The 20,394-nt window shown below is 38.2% G+C and overlaps 1 protein-coding gene across 7 annotated transcripts in view; it reads right to left on the bottom strand.

The window, feature by feature from the left end:
• MARK1 (microtubule affinity regulating kinase 1) overlaps positions 1 to 20,394 on the bottom strand; it is a 68,863-nt gene that overhangs the window by 28,314 nt on the left and 20,155 nt on the right. For 5 of the 7 annotated variants that reach the window (XM_054576609.1, XM_054576610.1, XM_054576611.1 and 2 more), the window contains exons 2-6: positions 12,694 to 12,897; positions 11,412 to 11,465; positions 7,132 to 7,180; positions 5,753 to 5,818; positions 1,863 to 1,933 (exon numbers count right to left, since the gene is read on the bottom strand). In XM_054576609.1, coding sequence (XP_054432584.1) covers positions 1,863 to 1,933; positions 5,753 to 5,818; positions 7,132 to 7,180; positions 11,412 to 11,465; positions 12,694 to 12,897 — 444 coding nt within the window. The remainder of the gene's footprint in view (positions 1 to 1,862; positions 1,934 to 5,752; positions 5,819 to 7,131; positions 7,181 to 11,411; positions 11,466 to 12,693; positions 12,898 to 20,394) is intronic. The other 2 variants (XM_054576615.1, XM_054576614.1) reach the window with 1 other exon arrangement.

Genomic DNA, 20,394 nt, shown 5'->3' with positions numbered 1-20,394 from the left:
TCTGAAATAAAAATCCCATGGGCCTTAAAGCCGTGGGAATGGAAAGATAATTAAAGAGATTGCTCTGGATTAAGCATGCATTCTCCCCAAGCTCTATGACCTCTGACCCCAGCAGTCAAACAGGGAGGTTTATAATATCACCACACTTATCTAGCCAGGTACAATGAAGAAATTCTGACTCGGACTCACTGCAAGAACCCCATCCGCAAGTCCAGGTTTTACTGCATCGTTCAGTGGCCAGACCCTCCGTTCTCAGAACCTCCACAGATAGGATGTAGGAACCTCCCTGCGGCCCTTCCACAACAGACCGTGAAAACGTGAGTTGCCGTCAGCCCTGCACTGCCCCTAGGATCAGGCACGTCGCTGTCTTGCTGTGAAATGCAACTGTTAGGGTTCCTTTGCAACTAGTTACTAAGTGGGTCAGGAATTCCCAAGCTCAAAGCAGTAGCCTTGATATTGGAGGAGCTGAGTCAATACTATAATTTTCTTGCAGGCCACCTAATCCTAAGGGATGCAGAGGCCTTATATGATCAACAGATGCTCAAGCGCCTTAACCTGTCCAGCGCCTTTGCTGTATCTAACAGGAGAGTTGAGGACAGAGTGTAAACCGCTGGAGAAGATCTGAAGCAGAGGGGAAGAATAAAACCTGCTCAACTTTGGCATAGCATTTTCCAAACTGATCGCAGAGTGAGTCTGTTTTGTGAAACCTCTGTTGTTACTCTCTCACAGAATCCCGACTTTTCAGAACACAATTTGCAAAATGCTTTATGTCAATGACATACGTAGACCTTTTATTCAGGCTAGAATCCTAGAAGCAGGCATCTTAAAACAGCTGAATCTAAAAACAGCTGGTAATAAGGAAGCAGCTTTGAGGAACTGAACGATGTTCAGCCCATGCACTGTTCAGTTCTCTCCTACCCTGGGCTGGCTGTCCAGCTCCAGGCTGCCCGGAAGTAAAGCACGGTACAGTTGTCACTTTAAATGTCATCGTTTTTTTCAATACCAGTCACTGTAGTTCTAGTTAGTAGCTGACAAGCAAGAAAATCCCAATTGGCATTAAATATCCCCACTGGGATCTTAATGTATCTTGTAAAGACTTACTACTCACACATTTTATTTTTTTAGTCAGCTGATTTGGGATATAGTAGGTTTTCTGCTGAAACTTTACTTCAGTACATGCTAAAAATAATTTACAATTTATTAATGTGTCATGTCTATTGAAATTTATATAGTATACTAATTTAATCCCTTTATTCCTAAAAATTAAAAATAAAATCCTAGATCAACTTAAATTGTTTTTTCCTATTTTATCATTTTTGTAACAAGTCATATTCAAGTTTAATTGGAAGTACAAATATCTTACCATATTCTTCTGCCACATTTGCAAGGTTCCTTGCCTACCTGACTAAATAGAATTGACCATAGTCTTTAAATCTATAAAAATATGCATTCTAATACCAAGCCATCTTTAATTACAAAAGAACATAATAACCTCTTTAAACAGTACATATATATACTATATAAACAGAGCTAACAATACTTGATAATAATTATTAGATAAAGGATTAAGTATTTCTCTTCTATCTCAGTCCAGTCTATATTTCCAGCTGTCAAGGAGTTAATGAGTCTCCCCTATAAGCATTTTGCTATTTATGATCATCTAAAAATAACATTTGCAACTCTTTTAAATTGCAATTCAGGAAGAACAGATTTATTTTTCAGTTTTCCATTCATAAAAAGTATAAGAAAGCAAGAATTTTTCTTTTTAAAATACCACGGACCCTGAAGTTCAGTTTGTGACGCTGTCCATTGTACATTACTAAAAGTATCAGCAAAACAAAGTTGAAAACTACTTTCCATACCTGCCTAAATTTTGCACGGGCCTCTTTTTCTTTCATTCTTCCATGGGCAACTAAGTAATCAAATACTTCACCTGAATCAGAAAGGTAAAGCAGGCAGTAAAATATACATAAAATTTTCAATTAACAATATATGCAATGTCAATTTTTGCCTTGTTTTTAAAGAAGCTTCCGGCCCACAATTTTCTGATAATTCTATGTAAATCACAAAATATTCCATGAATAGAAAAAAAAAAAAGGAAAAAAATTACATATAGAATTGAGTGTTGGTAGCAGCTTAGTGATTTAGCAAAACTCTTTAAAGGATAAGTCATAAAAACATAACCAAGAAAACTTGCTTTCTGCTTTTCAAATATTACGTTAAAAAAAATACAGTCAACTCTTTATTATCCGTGCTAATAAAGGGAAGCCACAGCACGGGCAATCAGAAATCACACTTGGCTTTTTATTTGGGGCCTACATTCCAAATAAAATAACGAAAGTCTTATGTTGGATCTCTCTCTTTTAAATTCATGTAGTCTTGGTCAAATTCCATCTCATCTTTTCTGCGCACATTGATTTCTTTCTTTTCCTTCCTACGCTCTGATTACGCTTATTCTCACCATACTCATTCCACCTATTTTGTGCCTATTATTATACAGAATTAAATCATCCTTATGTGCACCTTCTATTACCCCAGATGAACTGCAAACTACTCGAAAACCATCATTGCACCTGTAATTTCTTCATTTCCCCAGCCTCATGACAGAACACAATGTGGATAGACATACGTATTTGCTGAAATAATTTAAAGACAACTAAAAACTGTAGAAATTTTCTCTTCGATCTATTACTTTACATGTCTGTAAGTTACTTCATTTTTCTTTCTAATCAATAATAGTAAAACAAAAAACTGAAATTAATGTTTAGCTACAATATAAAAAATATCTCCATAAAAGGAAGAAATTTTTTGTGTGTGTCCTTTTAATTACCATTTGCACCATATAGATATACATGCATGCTAAAAACTCATGAAGTGGCTTAAGGAGTTCTTGTAAAGTACAACAAAGTGGTTAAAAACTCAGACTTTAGAATCAGACCGACTTTGGTATGAATCCTGGTTTAGCCCAAGGTAGCTTTTAGGAGACATTAGGAAGAGTTCTTAACTTCACTAAGACCCAGTTCCTATCTACTGCGTATCTCACATGGCTTTTGTGAGGATTAAATGAAAAAATGCATGTGCTTAGCACAGTGACTGGCAAATAGTAAGCACTCAATAAATTATATGTTTGTATCTAGGTATACAGATATATTACATATACACGGATATGCAATATCAATCCTAGGAGATCAGTAAAATATTAAAAAGCAAACGTGTAATGGCGTATGTCAGATGAAACTAAGACGTCTACAATGCCAGACAGCATATTACTTCAATGGTTAAATGGGATGATGAAAACAGAAATGAAGGCATGCTCTAGTTGGCCCCTCATAGCGGCTCATTCTCAGGATATGGCTTTAGGCTGGGAAAGAGTCACACATGAGTTCAAAAACCTGAACTACTCTGAAGGAGTTCACTCAGCCCGGAACACTCAGACCGCAAATGTTGACGTGACTCTGTCCGTCACTGCTTATATTCTGTCTGTTTATCGTTCGCTTCCCCAGCCAGGATGTAACCTTCTGAGGGCAGGGACTTAGCCTTAGCTCATCCATGTGCTCCTAGCACCCAGGACAGTACCTAGTACAGAGTAAACATTGACTAATGTAAATATTGTTCGTATGAAGGAAAGAAGGCATAAACACACCATTGCAGAGTAGCCCTGACACCTACTTTGAACAGGCTCTGTTGGACAAAATGTGACCGAGTCGTAAAGGAAGCCCTTGCCTCCCCCATCACTGGAGATCTTTTGCCTCATTAGTGAACCAAAAGCAACAGGTCCACTCCTGGCAAAGAGGCCGTTATCTGACTCCACTCCCCTGTTCATGCTAGATTTCTGTGTGCATGTCAGATTCAACCTTAAACTATCTGGGCATTTCAGAGGAATACTAGCAAGTGTTCTATTTATCCAGCGTAGCCTCGCCATTGTTAGGTTAAGAGGGCAAGAAAATGATTTTAGATTTACTGCCAGAAGCATGACGGTTTTGTTACAGGGTCGCTGAGTGGCAAGACCAAAGAAAATCAGTCACTGGGAATCAGAACTGTATGAGGGACCACCTGGTTGGGGCTGAATTCCAGTACAGGGTCTCTACGCTACACCGCTGCCGGCCACTAGGCTTCTGCAGGAGGGCGGGGAGGGACACCATGTGCTCTGTCACCCCATCCATCAACCCCATTCATTAGCACCAATAGAGAGTTGACTGTACTCACCATTCACTGTTAAAACAGTGCACATGCTATCACGGTTCATGGTGGCCCTCCCTAAACACAGGACGGTGTCCACAGGTTCTCAGCGGTCTACTATTTTTCCGATCACAGCCTGTCTAGCCCTTTTTTCTAGACTTTATATGACTAAAATGAAAAATAAAAACAAACAAAAAAAACAAAGGGTCTAACTGAACTAAAAATAACTCTCAGGGTTCCCACGCTGACAAAATGTTACATAAATCTATCTAAAGGTTAGAAAAGTAGAGCAACAATAGTTCATTACGTGCTTTTTGTAGGTTTGTTGGTTTTATTATAGACTTTCATTTTGTGAAAATTTGCACAGCTGAATAACTGTTTAAAATCAAAAATTATTAATAACATAGTTTTTCCGGTTAAGTAAAAAAAATCTACACTGAAATATCTTCAGGATAGAAAAAAAAGCTTTTAAAAAGGCCAATCTACTGAAACATTCCATCTGCATAAAAGACTGAAAATGCAATTAAAATGTATTTCATATATGCACTAAAATTTCTTTGAAATCTAAGAGCTAGTATATAAACACATAATTTAGATACCATGGACTAGACTAGAATAAATCCTTTTATTCTAGTTATATAAAATCTGAATCACCAGAAAAATCTATATACTTTATTAGCTAAAAGGACCCAACAGTGTTTTTCTATTGATTAGCAAGAGTTAATTAGCCAAAGTGGTTTAAATACTTAGAATTGCCCTCCTTCTTCTTCAATTGCTTAAATTTCCTGAGCCTTTCCAACCTTCAAGCATTCCTTTTTTACTTACTCAATGATTTAACTTCATACATTTTAAACCTGTTTCTGAGAAACTTAAGTCCTATGCCTGACAGAACTGTGATTTTCAGTGAGTGTATCTCTCATTTGAGAAAGCAGATGAAAATGGTTTTCTATATGTATCAGTGTTTAAAAATATCATTCCTATTTTTGACACTATGTAGTCAAAATACATACTACATTCTACTAAAAATGAATCTTACTATTTCCCTGTCAACTCACTTTTTTTAACTTAGAAAATACATAAATCAATACTTGTTTTAATTAAAACATTTTATGGATTATCTTGAAAACGTACATATATTGAAAATCTGTCATATATGAATAATCAGTGAAATAAATATCTGACCTAGAATATGCTTTTGCCATACATGCATTAAATACATTCTGAATTTGAGATTTCCTGCTTATAGCCAAGGGCTTCTAATCATCATAATAATGACTTATTATATATACTGTTTACAAAAGAGAATCAAACCATTCACAGATAACAATGCAAATTTAGAGCTTTTAAAGTCTCCCTAAGTAATTTTTAAGTAAACTAAAAATCCAATTTTCAAATATAGGATCAATAGATGTTGAAAGTGAACAAGAATTTTCCTTAAGGTAGCATTTTAAAGGCATTTTAATAAAACTATAAATTCATTAACAAGAAGGAAGACATAAGTTTTATAACTGATCTTAGGTGTTGACAGTTCTATGTCTCACCAAAGACAACTTCTCAAGCCCCTCGTCCTTACCCCCACTTGCGTACTCCATGACTAAATACAGGGTCTTCTCTGTTTCAATGACTTCAAACAATTTTACTGAAAAAGAAATGAGAAATATAACTGTAATTGTCAGCACATATTGGACATGTTTTGATAAAATTTAAGGTCACAATAAACCAGGCGAAATTCTGAGTATTTACAAAAGATTATTCATCATGATTTTAAATTTACAAAGTCTCTCAAGGGTTATTGCTATTGTGGAAGAAAGCTACTTACTATGAAGTGATTTGAAACCACCTGCTGGGTCAAAAGAGAGTTAAGTTTTTGGCATTAAAAAACCATTACTTTTCCTGATCAGGATAATGTAAGAAGAGGAAAAATCTTAAAATCAGAATAATAATTTTTTTACATTAGTAAAATTTTAATGCTTTAAAAGATGCTATATTGTAATGGGTGTATTAAAAAATGTTAAATAATCTTTAGTACAGAAACAAAAAATTCTATAAATATGTAATATTATAAAAGTTCCTGGTTAAAAACTACTAAATTATCAAGTTTATGCAACTGAAATTATATACTTACAAATAATTATATTAACACCCCTAATAAAAATATAATTTTTAAATGTGCAAGAAACAAATGTTTAAAAAAAGATTAAAAGAGTTGATTTCTACTTCTTACAATCCAATGACTTCATATAATATATGTAATCAATATATTTATCTGTAAATGTAAGGGAAAACCAGAATTGATGGAAACAAATTCATGAAAATTGTAATCAGCTCTATTTTTAATTCAAATTAGTTATTTTGCCTATAAATTAAGATCAAACCACAACATATATTATCAAATTACCTGGAATTCATTTTTTATAAATATGTAAGTGGCATGCAATCTCTGTAGAGAGATTAAAGAAATAAAAAAAAATATGTCTATGCATTGACTCCAAGTCATAGCCATTATTTTAGCAAAAAGCAGAAGAGAGCAAGGCAGCACAGAACAGCACTTCGTAGCCTTCGGTTCCTGTCTTTGTATTGTTTTTATCCACATATCACTCTCTCAGGTTATCACTCAGATTTCAGGTTATCGCTTTTCTTCTATTTATATAAAACACCCTTAAAATTATATATTTCCAAATACACTTGAAGGCCACTGGCTGGTGTGGCTCAGTGGACTGAGTGCTGGCTGTGAAGCAAAGGGTCCCTGGTTCGATTCCCAGTCAGGGCACATGCCTGGGTTGTGGGCCAGGTCTCCAGTAGGGGGCGTGCAAGAGGCAACACACACTAATCTTTCTCTCCCTCTCTTTCTCCCTCCATTCCCCTCTCTCTAAAAATAAATACATAAAATCTTAAAGAAAAAAACACTCAAAGGAAAATACTTCATCATTAACTTATATATAAATATCATACCTATGTTAGGATGATTTAATATCTTCATTATTCGTACTTCTCGAAACAGCTGTTAAAGAAAACAGGTAGACACACTCCTGTTAAAGAAGAGCACTCAAGCAGGGAACCAACCGAAACATCCATTTTAAGTGATTCATGTGCTTTAACACACTATGGGATCCTGGTAATGGACTAAGAAACAAGAGGTTGGTTTCTCAGTCCCACCTCTGACTGAGACGTGGTTCCCAAGACAATTTTAACGAGATGAATGCCAATGGTTCTCTCCCTCCCCCTGCATCCGTCTCTCACTCCCTTCCCATCTCTCTCCCAACATTATACAACAAATCTTAAACTTTTATTGAACTGTTCTTCATTACCAAGAATAAAAGAAATACACTGTGGAAATGAAACTAAGTGATTTTTTGCATGATTTTTATCTATAAACAACCTTCTTTGCGGGGGGGGGGCGGTGATCTGACTCTTCAGTCATCTCTACTGGTTGATTAGAAAGTTTATTAAATATTAAATGATATAAAACTATATTTCAATAACATTTGAAAAGGAAACTATTTTCAGTAGCATTTTAAGGGAGACTCGTATAATATTTAAAAATATATTTACCGCTTTATATAAAACCAAAACAAAATGAAAATAAAGTCACTTGAAACATGAATGTTAAAACTTCCCTTCCTTTTAAACAATATAAGGCCTGCCTGCTTTTCAAAAGCATGATTTAGAATTTTTTTTTTACTGTATGTTACCTTTGAGTATTTGTTAGAATCAAACTCAAACAACTAGTTCTATAGAAAATAGGGAAAGCCAGTAATTGATGATATTCCAAAAAGTCTATAGTAGGACATACGTGTTTTGTCAGAATAAAATCTAAAGTTGGTGCTTTCAGAAGTTATGTTTCTCTCAAGAAGATACACAAATGGCCAAAAAGAACATGAAAAAAAATGCTCATTAATCATTAGGGAAATGCAAGTCAAAACCACAATGAGGTATAACCTCAGGCTCATTAGAATGGCTACTATGAAAAAAGAAAAACACACCAGAAAAATAATGTGTTGACTGGGATGTGTAGAAAATATATACACCCCAAAGACTTGAAAGCAGAGACTCAAATGTGTATTGGCACACCTGCGTTCATAGCAGTATTATTCACAATAGCTAAAAGGTGGAAGCAACTCAAGTGTCCATTGAAGGGTGAATGAATAAACAAATTTGGTAAATACATAGAATGAAATATAATTAAGCCTGGAAAAGGATGGAAATTCTGCAACATAACATGAACAAACCTTGAAAACATCATGCTAAGTGAAATAAGCTAGTCATCACATAAGGACAAATACTGTATGATTCCATTTCTATATGAAATAAAAACAAGACATCATTTTGCATATATAAGGTTGGCAAAAATTAAGAAATCTGAGAGTATAAAGTGCAAGAAAGTAGAGAAATAGCAAACCCCACACAGTAGTAGTAAAAGTTCATATTGGTTCATCCACTTTGAAGACCAACTTGACAATACTTAGTAAAGTTGAGAATATGCACACTCTTCAACCTAGCAATTCCACTTGAAGTATTTTCTTCTATGTATCTTCACAAAAGGGTATACACAATAACAATCATTGCAGCATTGTGTGTAATAGCAAAAACAAAAGGTAACTAACTAGAAAAATAACAAAGCAAAACAAAAAAACACCAAGTACAATTTAAAAATCCACCAACAGAAAAAAGGACAAACTATAGTATACCTATTAATAAGAGAATGGGGAAACAGTGGCATAGTCATACAATGGCACACAATAATAGTAGTGAAAATAAATGAGCTAAATTATATAGACTAATATGAATACAAAAGAAAGACAATGTTATATGAAAAAAACAAGGGTAGGGAGTTTAAAAATAAATATGTAGTATTTTTATGTACAAGATATATACATGTGAACATTTTTTAAAAAGTTGAATGGGACTAAGAAAGACCAAATTCAGAACAGTAGTTCTTTTCTAGGTAGGAAAAGATAGAAATAGAACCAAGAGATGACACATAGGGTTTCAACTGTTTCTGCAATGTTTCATTTCTTAAAAAAAGATTAGAAATGAAACAACTTAGTCCAATAAAAAATATCATGAGAAAGCAACTTTGTTTTTCAAATGGGAAAGACATTTTGAAGTCCCCATCCAAAAATTAAAAATAGACTTGTTTACTATGTCAACAAACTGCCCAACTTAGGAAAAAAAATAGAAGTATGACTCTTCAAATAACTAAATAAGAATATGACTTTTAAAAGAGCCAGATGGTTAGTCTAAAATTCATAGGTGATTTAAAGATTCTTAGCTTCCTCTGTTTCCAGGCAAAAAATTTCTCATATGTATTCCAGTACATCTTGAATAGTTTCTTGAGAATATAGAAAAGGATGTATGCTTTACAGCCTATAAAAGCCAAGCAATTAGAGCAGACGTTTTAAGTCTGAGGCAGAATACAAGTAACAAAAACAAGAAACAAAACCAAACAAATAAAAACTAATGTGATTTTTTATGGACAGTCCTTGGTCACGAGTGCCTAACTTTGAGGAGGGCAGAGGAATTTAACATTGTTGTTGAGACAGGAACGGCTTCCCTGAAGAAATGACTCTAATAACTGAAGTGTGCCAACAAGGTTTAGAAAAGTCAGATTTTGGTCAGTTTGGTCTTTTCAGAAAATCTGGTATTCTTACATTTAAACTGTTGATGTTTTAGCTGGGTAGTAATATTATTGGCATCACACTTAAAAGACACTTGTTTAAACACCTTTCCCCTCAAAATCCATCATATTTCAGTGCGAAAGACACTTCCCACCAATCCTTCCCACTAGATGCTAGAGAGACTTATCCTTCGTAGCCACTTTATGACAGCCTCTGTTTTCAGTACTTCCTTCAAAACCGAGTGGAGATCAGAGGCGTGCTGCTGACCCCTCATTTCCCGGAGGATGAAGCAGCGAGGAAAGGGTATCCCAGATGATCTTGTTTCCTCACAAGGCAGGATGGTTCCTTGCAGAACACAGAGTAGGCCCTCCTGGGGCCCCATCGTTACCAATTCAAGGACTCTTTACAGTCCACCCTGCCCAGCTCACAAAGGGCTAACTCTTCTCTTCCCACTTAGGTTCTCATTTGACCCACAAAAGCACTGAATGGGGCCCTTCCTTCAAATGATCCACTCACGTGAAAAGAACTTTACTCAGCACCAAAGTGGGTTTTTTTCCACTATAAAGGGAAACATGCCATAAAGCAAGTATACATGAGTAACTGGTTCTTCAACGCATGTCCAACAAAGGGGTTGTTGAGGAATACTGCCAACGAGCTTTTTCTGCTTTCTCCTTGATCAAATTAATTGTTAATAATTTTGACTAGTTGCACAAGTTTGGTTTCTTGATCCTTTGCTAAACTGTTCATTCTTAACATTGCTTCCACGGTTCTGTCTTCCTCCTCTCTACCTTCAAGGACCAAACTCATCTATGTGACAACAATGATTTTGCAGATATTCTGGAAAACTTAACTAGCTTTACCAGAGAGGTCAACTGGCTTTATGTGTACGATTCTCTCTGTTTGAGGAATCCAAAGTTATTTATGTGACATTTACATATGTGACTATGATCCCTTTATATTCTAATAAAAATCACAGCGGATATTATCTCACTCTATACAAAATTAACGCATATGGCAGAAATGCTAAAATGTCTGTTTCATTTTTAAAGTAGTAAAATGAGTATCTGAGAAAGTTCTCTCACAAAAGCGAGCACTAAAACAACATGAAACCACTTCACCAGGATATTCTCCATCCAAACTGCTTTTTAAAATCCGTTCCTGTTTTCCTTTTTTTATTTTCACCCTTTGAAGAAATGTTCATATCCTTTGCTGTAAGTCAGCTGAAACACTAGATCTTATGAAAGAAGGGAGAAAAGCAAGTGAAGCAATAAAAGGAAACCCAGCTACGGACAATATTAATTCATAAATAGATGTTCCATGAAGCAGAATTCTGAACACTTCAAAATATTTGGTACCAGATTTTACTCCACCGAATTAAACACATAGATTCCTTCCCTATGGCACATGCATTTGAGTAGTAAATATTTTTTTCAAACCACCACTTGAAAAATATTATTTCAATATTAAATATAAGTGTTTTATATCATATCTTAATATATTGATGAGATACAGTATTGCACCTAATCAAAAATTTAGGATAACTGACTTTACAGAACTCAAACATTAATTAAGAAACTCACATTCTAATTACTAACAATTAAAATAATTAAATACCTTTTGTAGACTGGTAGGGTTTAGCTGAGTTTTATCTATTATTTTCACAGCAACCTAAAAAAGAGAATCATTAAACTATATTTGAGAATATACATTTTAATGAATAAAATCTTATAAAGAAAACATCTTTTGTTCCATTTCTAACTAGAAATAATTCAGTGGTCACATCAATGGATGGCAAAGTTTTGCTAATTAGGCAGCCATAGATGATACATCATTGAACCAAGTTTTTGACCTGTTTGATTCTGAGTCAATGAAATGACACTTCTGATATTTCTGCCAAGTTTCCTCTTTTTAAATAAAAATCATCTGCATCTTCATCTATTACCCATGATCTGGATGTTACAATTATCAGAGGGGAGGAGCTTATAAACTTTCAGTAACTTAAGTTTTATGTGAGTGAAATGATTAGGTGGGTAGACAAACTAGACACCCAAGCTTAGTTATGGCCCAACAACAAAATGGACTTGAAGAGCCTCTTAGTCTTTGCGTAATATAGACTGTATCTGAGCAGCTCCTGGGGTCAGACAGGACAGAGAGAAGGAAAGTGAAGTAAAAGTGACTTAATAATATTTAATATATATTAATATTATATATTTAATAATATTAAGTATGGAGCTAAATTAAGCTTACTAAAAACATTTTGTGAGAGATTTTTCTCAATGTCCTAACTGGATCCAGTAAATGTTATGTAATACAGAATGTTAGATGTTTAACTATTTTTAATCTTTAACATATAAATTATTAAATATATTACTATTAATAAGAATTATTAAATGTATCCATTTTTACAATATAAGTACAGATAATTTAAAACATATGCGATTTTAGAAACCCAATTTTCTTATAAAACATCTGAATAACAATACCTGCTCAATGTGGTCTCTACGTCAATAAAAATCAGTGGGTTACTTTCTGCACATTTATACCTGATACTTAATAAAAGCTAATCCTTGCCCGGTTCCTAAAGCTGGGCAACAAGGGTAATCCAAAATATTTCCAGAAATCTTGTAATGAAAGACAGAAGCCTGAGAGAAACTTGTTTGCATCTGACTCCGCCTTTGGGATGCTACTCTAGGGATGTGTCCTTTCTAAACATGACAGGGCAACTTGTTGTGCTGTGATACACTTAGCACGTCTACCCAGCATGCCCCACTCGCACCCGCCCCAGAGCTTACCACACGGCTCGTGGCCTTTATTCTAGGGAAGCTTTCTAACAGGACTCTGGAGAAGTAAATGCTCAATATCCACGCATCTACTAAAAAGCGTCATGAACACTTACCTCTCTACCAGTTAGAACATGTCTTGCCAATTTCACTTTGGCAAAGTTCCCCTTCCCTATTGTTTTCTGTAAACGGTAGTTTCCAATGTGTGGCTGCTCGTCCGTTGCTGCCGTGATGGAGTTTCTGCACCGAGGGAAGCTCTGTCTGCTGCTGGATTTGGGAGGCTGGACGTGCGGCTCCGGGTGTCCATCCACAGACGTGTGCTAAGAAGAGGGTTACAGGGTGTCCTGGGTCATTCCATTATAACAAGACAGTCAAAAAGACCACAAACACCTTCGTTAATAATTCATCGTCAAGGAAAATACATTGCAGCACGGATTTTAAAGTTGGCCATTCCACTTGTCATTTCTATTGGACATCAGCTCCTTTTGCCACAGGGAGCAGAACTATTTAAAATGCAATGTTCTGCATAGTTTGAGGCATATGCTTAGGATTAAAAACCATGAATGGCTAGATCTACTGGAGCCCTGGAGGCCATTACTCCTCTGAGGGTGTGTTTGTTTAGTTCAGATGATATCACAGCCCAGGATTGCTTCACTACCAAGTCTTTCATGCTAAGACAAAAAAGACCGCACGAGCTCAGTTCTATTTCTCTAAACTTGCCATGTTCACGTGTTCACTTGCTGGGCACATAACCCAGCCAGTGGACCCCCCAGCTCCCCGCTGTGGGTATACCTCTAATCAATTCCTGCCCAATCCAACTCTCAGCCCACCACACCCTCGCAAAGCTACCGACAGTCCTGCTCGGCTCCGTGACTTCATGTCCGCCTTCCTCCCCAGCGCTGCTCCTGAGGCGGGGCTCTCCCTTTGTCTCAGTCTCCCACTAGCCTACAGCTGCCACCCCATTGCTCACCTGCAAGTTGCACCCCCTGAGCTCCCAGGTCAAGCTGCCTAACAAACTGTTTCACCAGCTCTGACTATTCCTGCTGTGGTCTAGTTTTGTCTGCATTCCTGCATAGATACAATTTCTAGCTGGTTTTGTGAAAACATAGACTCACACATAAACATGACATCTTTTTCCCATTAGCTCTGTAAAAATAGCTGAAGGTAAGTAGAACAAATTAGCAGAAGGGGATACCTTTGATTGGTCAAGGAACTAAATCAGACTTCTGTTGTCCTACCTACGTGACCAAAGCGTGTCTAAAAATTTTTGATCAGAAAGATCTTAAAGGCAACTCCATTTATCAGTCTTATGCAAAACATGACTCAAGGTTAGTCATGTTTCTGTTGCTACTTTCTGATTTTTTAAAAACTTGGCTCAAGATCAAGTTAGGTATATGACCAGAAGGCAAAGTTAACTCTATGCAAGAAAAATATTCCAATGTATCACCTCAATTTCAAATATACAGAGTAGTAATAAGTGATAAGCAAAACAAAAAACAAAAACAAAAACAAAAATCCCAGAAACAAGATGAGAATATCCTACCAACACTCTCATTCCACATTATGGTAGTGCTAGATAGACCAGCCATGCTTTTAAAGAAGATTTATGTATATCATCTTTCCACAACCGGCATAAATATAAACCTAGAATATGCAAGCACTGCTTCAGTTCAACAGTTACAAGAGAGAAGATCCTTAATAATCAATTACATTCAGAAGAATCATTCAGGAACTCTTAACTCATCCTTTCAAATTCAGCTTAGACATTACCGCCCAGGTAAAGCCAGACATCAAATAAGAGCTTATATTTCCCCCCTCAGCTAAGCTGGGTTCAATGCCCATTTTTGGTAATTCTATAGTTATTTCTAGCAATTCATTGCCCCCAACTTTTTAATTAATTTTTATTAAAATGATATATATACATGGTGAAATATGTCAAGTAACTGCGATAAGCTACTAACAAAAAATATCAGTCCCCTGTGCCACCTTTCCAGACTTCCAGCCTGGTCCCCCCAGCCTTTTCCTTTAGCTTTTCCTTCTAGTATTTGCTAATTCTTGGTCCATCGGTCTTTGACATTCTCTCAATTTCCTACTACGGCCAATAAAGATTAAGATTTTGTAGCGTCCCCCCTTCTCATCCAACTAATGTAATGTGCTCAACTTTTCAGTTAAAAAGTATTGTGTTTATATAAATATGACTTGTAAACACTAACTCAGTGGAAGCCAAGCAGGACAGTATGGTGTTTCTATTAACCTTTCTTTTTGTCAGCTCACTGCGGTGTGAATAACGCACAATGAAATTCACCAACGTTCAGTGTACAGGATGAGTTGTGAGAAAACATATAAAGTCATGAAACACTATCACAGTGTAAATATGTAAAACCGTCCTCATGCCAAAAATTCCCCTGTACCCCACTACTGCCAAGGCCCCCCTCTTGTACTACACCTTTGCTTTTCTAGAATGGGAGAAAAATAGATCACACCCTACAGAGCTGAACTTGTTTCTTTCATTGTAATTCCTGATATACTTGGACTTACTTCTGCATTTTGTTTTGTGTTTGTTTTCTCTTTCCTTATTTTTCCTGCTCATTAGATTTCTGTGTTCCTTTTTTCCCTCCACTCCTGTCCTGGGAGCTCTACCTCCAGTGTCTATTCTGTTGGTGGTTATTTAAACATTTTCAGGGTAAAAGTCACAGTGCCGTGGGCTGGGGAAATGTGGACAACGAGGAAATGGAGGCAGCGAGGGCACATGACGCCCTGAGAGGTGCGACCTGGACGAAGAGGCACCGGTGGGACAGAGGAGCGGGGGGGGGGGGGGGGGGGGAGATAACTGTTCGTTCGCTTGTTCTAAGATGGGAGAGACTTGAGCATGTTGAAATCCCAACGGAAGGGCGCAGTGGGAAAAGATAAGCAAAGTTCCTGGGAAGGTGGAAAGTGAGAAGAGGCAGGGCGCTGATGGAGAGATGGCCCTTCTGCAGGAAGAAAGACATCTCGTCTCCTATAACAAGCAGAAAGGAAGAGAAATCAGGTCTAGGTGTAGAAAAGTATGCACACTTGATCGTAGGAAGCTGAGGTAGTTCCAATCTGATGGCCCTAACTTTCTCTGTGTGGCTGAAGGGAAGGTCACCTGCTAAGAGTGAAGAGAGGCCACGGGTTTGCAGAGAGGAGAAGAGATCTGAAAAAACTTCTGTAGAGGAAACCCGCATCAATCAAAGAAGCCTTGTAGGGCCGCTGGGCAGTAGAGACAGTCTAGCTGACATCGGTGGCCGCAGATGTGTCTCGTGGCTCTCACCTGCCCGGCTGTATGGCCTTCTTCGGCAACACTCACGCGCCCACAGAAAGGGCTCAGGGAGCAGATCCATGAGTTGACCCTGGTCTGGAGTTTGCCAAGCAGGCGCCGGCAAGGAGGGCGTGGCAAGGTGAGTCAGGTTCTGGGCGAGGTCTCCAAATGCTGGACTGTAAAGTCTGACTGGATAGTGAAGGCAATGAAGACAGAAAGAGCCGATGGACAGAGAAGCAGAGGCCAGCACCCTGGAGGGCCCAGAGGTTTAGAGGTTCCCAGGCACAGAAGAACCACGGCAGTGAGGTCGGAGGGTAACCACAGCGAGACGGGCTTCCAGAGCTGCTGCAAGGCCAAGCCCTTGCGGTCCAGGAGACGGGCAGCTGGACCAGTGATCAGCAGACGTTATCAGCATGGGATGTTTTGTAAAACCACCAAGAACTGTTCTGCATTTTTTCAGATTTTAAAAACATGTGCCTATTCTAGTTTTTAAATGATTTAAGGATTAGCATTAAACCTCACAGTCACATGATGAGAAATCACTTTAATTGTCTATAATTTTCACCAGTTACATTATTCACAATAGTTTTTCATATCCCTGCATTTCCCTCTTTTAGAGTCACTTTTTCTCATTTGTGAAAAATTTCTCAGATAGGTATGCAGTATAGGTGATACACTCTAAATCATTGCAGTTAATTTTTTTCTCTATTTTAACTTCACATATAAAAAATAATTCAGTTGGATAGAGAACAGGTACAAAGAAACATGTTCCCACTTATTTCTGGATTTGTTCCAGAAGGTTCCATGCTTTAGAATCATGACCTAGTGAAAACCAGAAAATCATTACAATTAAATAGTGACTCACGAGTGACAAAACAATGAGAGGAAATTTTATAGAATTTCCAGGGGGAAAAATGTTTACAGAGGTTTATCTAAGAAATAGACCCATATATAAAGGAGATTTAGTGACAGGTCAATGTGAATGTTGTTAGTATCTCATATCAATGGAGAAATAATAAATTATTCACCAAATGGTTTTATAACAACTGAAAAAAAATTAAGCTGGCTCTCACTCCTTACATCAAAATTAATTCCCAATGAGGTAAGGATATTAATGTAAAAAAAAACCCCAAAAACTAAGAAGCCATAAATGGAAGCACTAGGAAAAATAAATGGCAGGATAGCAACTGTTTTTAAGGTCTAGGCACAGGAAATGCCTTCCCAAGTGTGACACGCAACAGACGCCATGATTTTGTTGTTGTTAAATTTGAAACCATAAAAAAAATAACTGGATGGTTTTGTAAAAAACTCTCCTTAAATCACTATAAAATGATAAGTAATACACTGAGAAAAAAAACATTTGTAACATAGCAGGCAAATGGTTAATGTTTTAATACTAAAACCTTTGCTAAATCAATCATAAACAATCGATGAGAAAATACAAATAAGCAAAAGTTAGGTACAGCTGGTGCGCACTCCCTCTTGCTTTACTTACTTATTTTATATATATATATATATCAGGATGGAAAAGCGCATGTTTGTGTCTTAAACGGTGGTCCCTCGCCTGGCTGCTTGTCCCTCAGTTTGTCCCCCTCTGACCAGCATGCACTGACAACTACTTGTAATCCCTGGAAACGGGCATCCTGGGTCCATGGACCATGGGTCCAACAATAGTAACAGCCACCATTTACCTGATGCTGATGACGTCCTCCGTGACGAGTGCTTTTTTAAGCCATGGCTTTATTTAATCCTTACTGTAAACTTGAGAAGCTATAACATCACCCACTTTATAGACAAGAAGTCAGAAGCTTGGCCAGTAAGCAAGCTGCCAGCAGCCACACTGTCAAGGGCCGTTCCAGGAGTCAAAGCCAGGTCCGTCTCACTGGAAAGCCCAAGCTCTTAAAATGCCACACGGCCTCCCCAGCCCTTTCCTCCGCCGGAGAGCACAGTGTCTGAAACGAGCAGAAGCCGTCCGTCGCGGCCACTGCTTTTGGAGCTGAGCGTCCTCAGAGAACACAAGCCTTTACCATCTCTCATTCGCCTGTAGGCAGCCCTGCTGTGACCAGAGGACCATGGGTGTCCATCTTTGCACATCGCTAAAAACAAGAAGGCGAGGGGCCGAGAGCAAAGGTCGGATGACAGAGCTCTAAGGACAGACAAGGAGAAGCACTGCCCCCCCCGCGCCCCACCCCCCGGCTGCGGGCTCCGTCGGCCACCACGACAGGGGCAGTTTCTCTGGCAGGGCCCACGACCAGAGCTTCGGGTCTCGGGAGAGCATTGTCTGCACCTCCTCCCATTTAGGCTTTGCAGCTCCAAGTGCCCCCTGCGCAGGAAGCCCAGGGGTGCACCAAGGAGCCCGCGCTCACAGAACGGTGCAGGCACAGCCTGCTGGCGCCTTTTAGCTTCCCCTTCTGTTCCCCTGAAACACGGAGGGCAACTTCAGCACGACGAGAACGTGGACCAGTTTACCCAAGCAAGTACTAAAAAAAAATTCTGTGCCTATTATATCGGGATACCGGAGTCTCCTCCAGGGACCGCACTATTGTGGCATCATCTGAAATCAGGTGCCAGCTGATTAAAAACACTACAGGATCCAAGTGACGGTCACTGCTGAGAAAACTGGCCATCCATGCGACAGTGAGAACAGAATGGAAAAATTTCTGATGGATGTGCTTTAAGTGGACTAAATTCTCCCTTAAATTATAGCCATTTTTCATAGGCGTTACTCCGTTCTGAATGCAAGAGCAGCTGCAAACAATGCCCTCCTGAAGCAGGGAAGCAGAAAGGTGCGCTTGGGTTTCTATATCCTTTTGCATTAAAATAGGTACCTTTGTACTGTCCTAAATTATAAGCAGAACTCTCCTCCCTCAAAAAACAAAAAGAAAAGAATGAGGAACAAGGAGAAAATATCTTCTAAAAGAGAGGATAACAATAAAGAGGAAATCATTTTGGACAATTTCCTCTTTGATATTTGAATAAACAGTGTGAGGTGGAAAAAAATAGTATTCTTTTGGGAATAAGATGAAAGCACTGCACTTCAGCATCACATTGTTGAGTTCAATTTCTTTTTGCTTAATTTAATTGAACAAATATTAATTGGAGAACTGACAACTGCTGAGGAGTAAGATGATTTTAAGAAATGACCCTACATATTAAAGGCGAGGGAGACAAGCAAATACCAAGAGTTTTGAGAGGCCATGGTAACTGAGAAGATAGGTGTACGCAGGGCGCTGTTTCTCTGTCCGTGGGTGTTGCTTCCCAACATTGCACAGTAATTCTCAGACCCCGGAGTTGTAATTCCACAGGTCTCTTGCCTACCTTGTCCCACACGGGACCTACGCGGATAATATATAGAGAGAACAACCTGCATATACATCTGGTCTTTCACCTTTCTGGCAAGTATCACTCTAATGAAATAATTAGTTGTATCCATGGGGCAGAAAGAGTGCTGATGTGTTTGTTTCACACTAAGAAACACGCCTTACACAGCGGGGCCCCCTGGCCTGCGACGGGCTCAGTGTGGAACGAACGTGTCACCGCGCACAGACCTATGGACGGGCGGCCCTGACTCAGCCCACCTCCGGTCCTCCTTGGATTAGACGCCGCCTTCAGTGCGATGTAGTTTCACTTTAAGCCACAAAAAGAAGTTACAAACCAAACCATCATAAAGCAAAACAAAAAAACGAACTCTAAAAGTGTGTGTATTAAAATGAAAATCACAGAGAAGGGAGAGAAATTAAATCCGCAGGGTATTTAAAAGCCATTGAATGCGATGGTTTCTACTTTGTCCTTCACCAAACTAATGGTTTTAATGAATAAGCATGTAATCCATTTTAACTTGGCAGGCTTTCTCTTTTCTACTTCTGTCCCCTCATAAAAGTGCTGATTTACAATGAAATGGCCAAAGGGAAGACAGCACATCGCAGGAGAACATTCAGCATAAACAGGGCTATCTGTTTTTTTAATGCGAACAACAACAACAAAAGGCTGGGTTCGAATAAAACATTTCCATGGGAAATATGATTTAATTATTCATTTCCACAGACTTAGCCTAACGATGCGGAGAGACGGGTCTGGAGTCCGGCGGCCTGGCTTGATGGGCGCTGTGACTGATTAGCTGTGTGACCTTGGGCAGGAGGGAAAACGGGGTGATAAAAGCTACATCCAAGTGCCCGCCCACTGCGCAGAGGGGCCTCCTCTGACCACCTCTTCTAGAAGAGTCTCCTGCCACTTCCTTTCCATCCTTTAACCATCCTTTATTTTCTTCATATTGTTTACTATCATTTAATATTAATGTGATTTTTAAAAATTACCTGTTTTCCTAGGGTTTCCACTGTAAGAGTAAAATTCTTGTCTGTCTTACTGACCTCTGTGTCCTTGGTGCCTAGAAGCAGTGCCCAATACATGGGAGGAGGAATGCAATAAATATTTGTTGAGTGGATGGATAAAAAATACACAGCAGAGTGAGAGGTGCTTTGTGAACGGTCAATACCTATCCGGTAATTAATTCAGGTAAATAATTCAAGCTCTTGTGTTA

The sequence above is a fragment of the Pteronotus mesoamericanus genome, unplaced genomic scaffold, assembly GCF_021234165.1.
Source record: "Pteronotus mesoamericanus isolate MK-2021 breed Mesoamerican mustached bat unplaced genomic scaffold, CSHL_Meso_final contig_347, whole genome shotgun sequence".
Taxonomy (NCBI): Eukaryota; Metazoa; Chordata; class Mammalia; order Chiroptera; family Mormoopidae; genus Pteronotus; species Pteronotus mesoamericanus.
The sequence above is the reverse complement of the archived record's forward strand: the minus strand, read 5'-3'. Positions and strand labels throughout refer to the sequence as shown.